The 10,195-nt window shown below is 27.7% G+C and overlaps 1 protein-coding gene across 1 annotated transcript; it reads left to right on the forward strand.

The window, feature by feature from the left end:
* Positions 1 to 8,639, forward strand: LOC130966683 (uncharacterized). Its single transcript, XM_057891505.1, has 8 exons — positions 1 to 167; positions 6,849 to 6,981; positions 7,222 to 7,370; positions 7,489 to 7,618; positions 7,804 to 7,926; positions 8,047 to 8,217; positions 8,320 to 8,421; positions 8,547 to 8,639. The coding sequence occupies exons 1-8, from the start codon at positions 1 to 3 to the stop codon at positions 8,637 to 8,639; spliced, it is 1,068 nt and encodes a 355-aa protein (XP_057747488.1).
* The last annotated feature ends 1,556 nt before the right edge of the window (positions 8,640 to 10,195 follow it).

Here is a 10,195-nt window from a genome sequence, read left to right on the forward strand (position 1 = left end):
ATGGTGCTAGCAACCTATACTCCACCCTTCCAATCTTTTTTCTCCCGCTACCACCGATGCTACTCAATATCAGACTCTTCAACTCCGACAAAGAATTTATTCGCCGGGTATGCAATAGAATGGAATTCTCACTCAAATATCATTTCGGTATCACTATTTCTCATATGGTAATTGGGATACATATTTAAAACCAAATATCTACTACTACTAGAATTTTGGCTTATTTTTCGGAAGAAAAAGGATAAAGAAAAAGTGAAATGTTTTATGTAAAATACAAAGGGTTGCACATCTTTTTATAGTTGCTGAAAATTTATTGTTATGTATCTCATTTGTAGTGTAAATGAAATAAAACTATACGTATCTTATTTATACTGTAAATAAAATATATACGTATTTCGTTTCGTGCTTATCTCATTTATAGTGTAAACGAGATATGTGTATTTTTATTTTGTTTACTTATTTTTTTATTAAAAATACTGACCCCTAAACTTTTTCTAATATTATATATAAATAGTCACTATATTTATACGATGATAAATATGATAGTTTTTGTTTTACCATATATGATTCACTCTTGACTCCTATAGGCCGTTACGGCTAGCCAGCCCTGCCTCGCCAACGTAGGTGAGTAAAACTACATTTCTCTCGTTTTGACCCACCGACCTTTCTTTTTATCTCACCGTAATTGGTAGAAGGTGATATTAACAATGCATACTTAAAAATTACTAACCCTACATTGATTTCCAAATTTTGATGCATTTATCTATCCTCATTTCAGTAGACTTATTACGTCCTTAAATTTCTTATGGTCTTAGTTTCTTATGAGCTGAGGATGGGATCAAACTCCATAGAACTATAACTATTCTGTACAACGTTCTATAGTTTAATTTCTAATTTTCTTGATGGAGGTCAATTAATGAACGGCTAATAAAGGATAGGGCCAGCCATAGGAGAAGCTCCTCCGTATATTTATATTTATATATAACTCCAAATAGCGCAGTTGGAAGGAGTAATCTGAAAAAGGAACACATACTCTGAGCTCACAACGAGTCTCTTAAATTCTCTTGTTGAAACATTATATAGTAATAATAACTCAAAACACAGAAAAAAAAAAAAACAAAAATAAAACTAGAAAAGAACTAGAACATCTACTACAATAATAGAAGAAAAATTATGTTATCATAAAAGGCGACCTGGTCAGGACTGAATCGACGCGGTTTTGAAGAAAAAACAGTCACATGAATGTGAAGGAAGAAAAGGAAATTAAACCACTATTAATAATAGGGGTATTCTCCCGTGCGATTTGGTTCGGTTTTAAGGGGAAAAAGTCATCCGATCCGAATGCTTAATTTATGTGCGATGCGGTACGGTCTGGATTGGATAAATTTTTTTGAAAATCCGATCTGATTACAAGCGGCTTGGATCAATTTGGATTTGCGGTTTTTTAAATAAAAAAATTAAATACATATAACAAGTCTCAACATCAAATTTTAAATAACTAACAATGACATAACAAGTCTTAACAATATCTTAAAAAGCCAACAATAACATAACAATAAAAATAAAATGATAGGTTAGTTAAAATAAATAAATAAATAATATTTTGAACATAAAATATTTATTAAATAATAATAATAATACATGAATAATAGAAAAATGTATAACAAATTGAACATGCTGTAAATATAATTGTAAATATAATAATAAAATAATTATATTATAGCACATTGTGTGATTTAGATTGGATTGGATCGGTTATAAAAAATAGATCCGAAATTCAATCCAATCCAACGGTTTATAAAAAATATAATCTAATCAAATCTGAATTAGTGCAGTTTTAATCAATTTTCGATTTAGATCGAATTAAATAAACGATTTAATTTAAATCAGTTTGAATTTAAACACCCCTAATTAATAATAATATTATTATTATCAGATAATTCGTCGTTGTAAGTAATGGTCACCTCTGCCCCCATAATCCAAGCCTGAGGAAACTATATGATTCGGTCGTAATGAATTAATATGATGAATACGGGATATATGTGATTGGTTAATTAAGTAATTATATAACGTCTCTATTAAGTTAGCTAGGTTGGAAAGGACACAAAACCTTTGAAAAAATATATCATATTTCTAATGAAAATACACAAATTAATTTGTTATCTAGTTAAATATACAAAAATAAATACGACATCAATAATTTTAAAACTAAAAGTTAAATCTAAATAACTCAATCAATTGTATCACAAATTACAAAAAATAAATAATTAAATCTAAATAACATCAAAGTTCAATTTAAGTGGTGTATAATAATACAAATAAGAATAAGTTTTTTATTAATTTTAATTCAAAAAAAAAATAGAATACCTAAGTGATATGAAAAAAGCATATGAAAAGGCAAAGATGAGATCTTTGATGGTTAGATTCAATAGAAAGAAAGTACATTGGATTGAATTTTATAGAAATTTTTACTTTTTGTCATAGAAGTTTTTTAAAATTAAATGTCTAAAAATATATCATTTTAAGAGTTAAAACAAAAGAGTTAAGAGTTCCGGTGCAAAAGCAAATAGTGAAAAAAAAATAAAACAGCAATCCTAATTATTTATTTAGTTAAATACCCAAAAAAAATAGGACATCAATAATTCAAAGATGAAAAACTAATTTAGCATCATAAATAAAAATAAAATAAATAACACCACCATATCAAAAATTCAATCAAAGCAAACTCTCACAAGATTTTGTTTATCAAATAATAAAATAAAATTCAGAAATATGCAAAAGTAAAAAATTAGAAATTTGCTCCCACCTAAACAGAATTAAATTTTAAAAAAAATAAAAAACTGAAAATTAATGAAACTTATCTCAACTTCTAGCAATTAATATTGAGATAAAAATAATCAACAACTTTTTTCACTTATCAATTAACATACGAAAAAATAAACCAAACAAAAAAGTTTATAACGATAATAGTGAATGAAATAATAAAAGATCACGTCATTGCTTATTAAAAAAATTATTAGGCAACTAAAATTTAAGGTAGTAATTTTTTTATTTGAAAGAATAATATGCTTTTATTTTTATATGTATGTTCTCGTCTAAGTTAAAGAACAAAGTAAACTAATAATTGCTAAAACACTAACAAACTTTTTAAATTAACAACACCAAGAAAGTAAAAAGAACTTGGACAGCTATGATTAAACCAAGAAAAACTGAATCTATTTATAAACACATCGAAGTGGATAAAGTGCAAAAAAACTATAATAATATATTAATAAAGTTATATTAGAGTAAAAATTTACATATATCATAAGATAATGCTTATTTTTTATTTTTTTATCCCTAAAAAGAGAACACTAAACAAATGGCATCTAGTAAATGGACAAATATGCCAAGGATTAGTCAATGACCGTGGCAAAAGTAAATCCGAACTTGTTAAACGGCATTTAGTAATAATAAAAACGAATGAAATAATAAAAAAGTAACTAATATAAAAGGAGAATATGAAAAGGTAAAGAAGAGATATTTGATGGTTACAGATTCAATAGAAAGAAAGTGCATTGAATTGATTTTTATAGAATTTTTTGTTTTTTAAATAGAAATGCATAAAAATTAATCATTTAAGAGTTAAAAAAATAAAAGTTAAGAGTTCCAGTGTGAATCAAATGGTGAAAAAAAAAAGCAGAATAACAACGTTAATTATTTATTTAGCTAAATATCCAAAAAGAAATCAGACATCAATAATTCAAAGATTAATCTAATTTAGCATCATCAATCAAATCAAGATAAGTAACACCACCTTGCAAAAAATCAATCAAAGCAAACTCTCATGAAATTATTTATTTTGAGCTATATTTCAGTGAGTGAAAACAATAATCCAAAAAAAAAAAATATAAACTACAGTCTCAAATCCTTAGTTCTTTGTTCAAAATTTTTAGAACTTTCTCATAAACAAATTATCTGATTAACAAACACAATCATTTAAAACAAAAAACAAAGAAATCCTGGAATACATGATGATGATATATAAACTCCATATACCAACCTATCACAATTAATAAATATGAACACCTTTCAATAATAGTAGCAATAAACGGAAAAAAGGGATAAAAAGATTATCATAAGCTTCTCACTAATTTTAATTTAAAAAAGAGAAAAACAGAATATATAAATGATATGAAAGGAGTAGATGAAAAGATAAAGATGAGATCTTTAATGGTTAGATTCAATAAAAAAAAGTGCATTGGATTGAATTTTATAAAAATTTTCACCTTTTATCATAGAAATTTTTTAAAATTAAATGTCTAAAAATATATCATTTTAAGAGTTAAAACAAAAGAGTTAAGAATTTCAGTACGAAACAAATGGTGAAAAAAAAAAAGCAGAACAACACTAATTATTTATTTAGTTAAATACCCAAAAGAAATAGGGCATCAATAATTCAAAGATGAAAAGCTAATTTAGCATCATAAATAAAAATAAAATAAATAACACTATCATACTAAAAATTCAATTAAAGCAAATTCTCACAAGATTTTGTTTATCAAATAATAAAATAAAATTTAGAGATATGCGAAAGTCAAAAATTAAAAATTTGCTCCCACTTAAACAGAATCAAATTTTAGAAAAAATAAAAAACTAAAAAATAATGAAACTCACCTCAACCTCCACCAATTAATATTGAGGTAAAAATAATCAAAAATTTTTTTTACCTACCAATTAACATACGAAAAACAAACCAAACAAAAAGTTTATAATGATAATAATGAATGAAATAATAAAAGATCACGTCATTGCTTATTAAAAAAATTATTAGGCAACTGAAATTTAAGGTAGTAATTTTTTATTTAAAAAAATAATATGTTTTTATTTTTGGTATGTATGTTTTCGTCTAAGTTAAGGGACAAAGAGAATTGGTAAACTAACAATTGCTAAAACACTAACAAACTTTTTAAATTAACAACACCAAAAAAGTAAAAAAAAACTTAGACAGCTGTGATTAAACCAAGGAAAACTAAATCTATTTATAAACACATCGAAGTGGATAAAGTACAAAAAAGCTATAATAATATCTTAATAAAGTTATATTAGAGTAAAAATTTACATATGCCATAAGATAATGCTTATTTTTTATTTATTTTTTAATTCCTAAAAAGAGAACACTAAACAAATGGCATCTAGCAAATGCATAAACATGCCAAGGATTAGTGAATGACTATGGCAAAAGAAGATCCGAACTTGTTAAACGGCATTTAGTAATAATAATAACGAATGAATTAATAAAAAATTAACTAATATAAAAGGAGAATATGAAAAAGCAAAGAAGAGATATTTGGAGGTTACAGATTCAATAGAAAGAAAGTGCATTGGATTGATTTTTATAGAATTTTTTAGTTTTTAGTACAAAAAATTTTTAAATATAAATGCATAAAAATTAATCATTTAAGAGTTAAAAAAAATAAAAGTTAAGAATTCCAGTGCGAATTAAATGATAAAAAAAAAGCTGAACAACAATGCTAATTATTTATTTAGTTAAATACCCAAAAAAAATCGGGCATCAATAATTCAAAGATTAATCTAATTTAGAATCATCAATCAAATCAAGATAAGTAACACCATCTTACCAAAAATCAATCAAAGTAAACTCTCACAAAATTTTTTATTTTGAGCTATATTTTCAGTGAGTGAAAACAATACTCCAAAAAAAGAATATAAAATTATAGTCTTAAATCCTTAGTTGTTAGTTCAAAATTTTTAGAATTTTCTCACAAATAAATTGTCTGATTAACAGACACAATCATAAAAAAAAAAAAGAAAACCCACAATCATTTAAAACAGAAAACAAAGAAACCCTAGAATACATAATGATGACATATAAACTCCATATACTAACACAAAAGCGGACCAACAATAACAAATTATCATCCATCACGCCAATTACTCATAACTCGTCAAAAAAGAGGAAAACAAAATATAGATTCATAAAATAGGTATCCAAGAAAATAAAGACCAAAGGATCAGAGAAACAACAAAGAATAAAATAAAAAAAAGCCAGCGGCTGAAATTACACTAGATCGATTTTTAAAGAATTTTACACTTTTTTATCATAATAATTTTTTAAAATTGAATGGATAAAAATGTATCATTCAATGATTAGAAATATAAGAGATAAATAGCTCCAATCTGAAGCAAATGAGAAAGCCAACAATTGAACTTGAACCATATCGAATATCATGCTCAGAAATAAAAGAACAAACAACAATAACAGATTCCAAAATAAACTTAAATTAAATGAACCCAAAACCCTCACATACCTACTTCCATGATATATTCATGGATTGGCAAGACAAAACTTTTTCTTTTTACAAAACTCAAACAATATTAATCTTCCATGCCAATCAAGTTACCAATCATTGGATTCGAATATGAGACACAAATAGCTAGATTCAGATGAGAAATAATTAAGGCCTTAAAAGTTAGAATAGTAGGGAAAGAAACAAAAGAAACTAACCCCTTCAATCAATTTCTGTCTTCTGGGTATGCTGAACAACTAGTTGTGATTTTACAGCTTGCCAAAGTTAAGGTTTTTAGAGGTTTGTATCATGTAAATTTTATTTCAGGTGTGTCAATTATCCAAGTTCACTTGGTTTTACCACTATATATATATATATATTAGGTAGAGTTGGACTTCAGAATGTTATGTTTGCATCAAATCTTGGATTTAATCTTGACATCCCAAAGGTGGCAGTTTTTCGAAAAAGATATTTTTGTACATGTAATTTCTGTTGTGTTTTTTGTTGTTGTTGTTGTCATTGTTTACTTATTTAAGTTGGTGCTGTATTTGTTAACAGTTCTATTCCACATGGAGTTAGTGCATCCCAACCCATTGGCATTGTTGGATCTGAAAAAAATATCGGAATAGAAGAAGATTTTATGAAGCTCACACCTAGATGTACTGTGAAGTCGTTTGATGATAACAACCGGGTTGGAACCAGTTTAATTTTTTTTATCATGTTTACTCTTGATAATTTGTGTTAAATTTTCTTTTGCTATTCCTTAGTAAATACTGTTTTGTTTTGGAAAGATATTAATGCTTTTGTCCTCCTTTGTACTTGAAAATACTATGCTGTTAGTATTTATTTTAGTTTTTCAGTTTTAGTTTGTATTACAACTATCTTTGGTTATAATGTCTTAATATTTATAGATCTGATCTTATATTTTTAGGCTGTAACTTTTGTTGTACTGGCGAAGATAGCTGAAATAGTTGAGGATGGTCCTTGGTGGTACTCTGCTTGCATTGTGTGTGTGGCAGAGGTGTTCAGGCAGAATCTGGAATTTACTTTTGTCAATTTTGTAACATCCATGTTACAAATGTGACTCCTAGGTATAAATATTTTACAATGCTTCCTTTGTGCTTTGTTAAATAGTGAATTATTTCTGCATAGATGTTAACCTTAGGTCAGTATTTATGTGCATCTTAAAAAAATTCAGGTTTAGAGTGAAGATGTTGGCTGAGGATTCCACTGGTGTTTCTATTTTTGTCCTTTTTGATCGTGAGGCAAGTTACCTGCTGAATAAGATTTGTGCCCAGCTATTTGAACAACATCTTAAGGATGTTGATGTAAGTCACTCGAATGCTATATTCTTTTTATGTGCTAATTTTATTGTTAAAGAGTTTTCTTATCCTTCGATTTCTACCGATTCATTTTTTCTGTTGTGTCTGTTTTATATTGTTTGTGGGTTGTGTTTGGCACATAGTCTCCTCCTATATTTCAAGAAATTGTTAAAAAAACTATGCTATTCAAGGTTCTTAGTAGGCCTGTTGGGATGGAAAAATTTAAAGAGACTTATCCAGTGAGGTGTGTTTGTGATGATGCTGCAATACTTGAAATGTTTGAGCTCTCTGATTCAGATTTGAGTCCTGAAAAGGTATAAAACAGAATTCACACCTATTGTTTAATTTTAATAAATTCTTTCTTAAATTTTTCATTTTTTGGTTGTTCCACCTTTATTCATGTCTTATATTGGATGTGCTTTGTATTATCCAAGGCTGGGTTTGTACCAAAAGGAGAGGGATCATTTGGGGAACCCTCTAAGGTTATCAAATCACCGAATTTGGGATTGACTCCTTCCAGCTGCTCTGAGCTCTTTGCTGGTTCGCCTCAATGTACCCAAAAAGAATCAAGTGTTGTTGACTTGGGAGCTGATGAAGATGCTAAGGTTCCATGCTTCCAGTTTCTTCTATTATTTTTTCTGTATTACTTTTCACCCTTTTTTTGAGTTGTGTTTAAATTGAACCTAATATGTTGTGTCATTTAATAGTGTTCTCTCTTCAAGAGAAAATCTGCTGATGCTGTGGTGGATAAGTTAAATGAAGTGGATAATTCTGAAAATTCATGTGATGAAGTTGATGAAAGTGAAGAGGTGAGTAGTGTTGCCAATTTTTTTTTTTGACAGGGCGCTTAATTTTCTGATCAAGTTTCTTTGACTAGAACTTATTAATTATCCCTCTAATTAGGTTTATATTTTCATGCAATTCTTTACACTAGGAGTATGTGGTTGGCCTTAATCGAGGCTCTCTTGATGCTGAGAAAGATGTGAAGCCTTCGTTGAAGACGTTGAGAAGATCCTTGAGGCTGTAACTTGATGAAGCTGATGAGTCTCGTGTCTCGGGAAATGATGGCTCCTCTGGACATGGGGTTAATTGAGGTGGTTGCTCATGGCAGTTAACTAAAGCTACTGATTAGGACTAATCTAGGGCATTAGGTATTTTGGTTATGTCCATGTAATAGCATTTGATGCATTGGATTGTAGTGGATGAGAATATGTGTGTGTTTTCATGTTTTGTATAAGTTATTTGGATTATTTTTTGGGCATCTTTCTTATGTAATAGATTAAGTGTTAGGGTGTGGACACAATATCCTTAGCCATTAGGCATATTAGCTATTTAGCCATTTATGTTTGTACTTATTTATTTGAAATTCAATAAAATGCAGTAGCTCTTTAATGATATAAAAATCTCTCCTTCCATAATTTAGTTTATTCTTTAACTTATGTGGTTTTGCCAAGTGAATGTTTTATGGTATTTAGATGACTGAATATTCATGTGTTGTTGAATTGATTTGTACTTTCTTGATATATCTATATTGAACAGGTTGAAAGTGATCTTTTGGGCATTTCTTTTGTTTTAATGAATTTCTTAGGTGCATTTTGTCTGTAATGGCTAATGTAGCTTAGGTATTAAAAAAGTTTATTCTTTGTTAAAATGATGACAATGATATATGTACACCACAAAGTCAGTCATGATTTTCTATTTGACTGATTGTTTTTTTTAATTAGATAAAGTAATTTCAAAAATATTTGGATCTTATTGGCTCTCTCTCATGTCAATTTGAGAGTCAAATACGCAGTTCTCTGAATACACAATTTTGACAATAATGGCACAAAATTTTGATTAGTTGATTTACTGTAGAGTAAGTTTAACTATATATTTTATAATAATAACTCTGTTCTCATTGTCATTGTATACGGAAGTACTATGTTTTTTTGAATATAATGAATGGTGTATTCACTATATTTTACCCAATTATTGCTAAATCCATTTTTTCAATATATGTTGAATATGTAAATTGTAAATAGGTAAAAAAATTTTGCATCATGTTATAATGTAAATATCAGCAGTAGCAGCATGCGCTAGACCATTCAATCTATGAAGTTCTCTATACTCAAAAGACCAACAAATTTTAGATGAAGCTTATACATACAAACTTTGTCACTTCATAATAGCATAGACATTGAAAACACTATAATATTAACAATACACTTCATGAGTTCAAAATATGGTGAATGAAAATTTTAGGATCCCAATCACCCACAAGCTTTAAGATCTTTGAATTGTCAGATCTATTCGGCGATTTTGCAAGGAGTCCATCTTCTGGATAATGGTGTCATTTTCCTTCACGTTATAAAAGATTCATTGAGGATCCTTGGCAAACTCTGATATGAGATTGCAGCACAGTTTTACTGATGACAAAAATAGAATGAGAAAGTTTGCAAGAAAGTTAAGTTAAAAATGTTTTCTTTCTGTTTTTTATATGAATTATGTTTAATTTGTTATTTTCTGTGATTTTATAATATTTATTTGTTATTTGAGATAATTCATATTTTAATAGTTTAAATTGATAACATTTTTATTATT

The sequence above is a fragment of the Arachis stenosperma genome, chromosome 3 (assembly GCF_014773155.1).
Source record: "Arachis stenosperma cultivar V10309 chromosome 3, arast.V10309.gnm1.PFL2, whole genome shotgun sequence".
Lineage (NCBI taxonomy): Eukaryota > Viridiplantae > Streptophyta > Magnoliopsida > Fabales > Fabaceae > Arachis > Arachis stenosperma.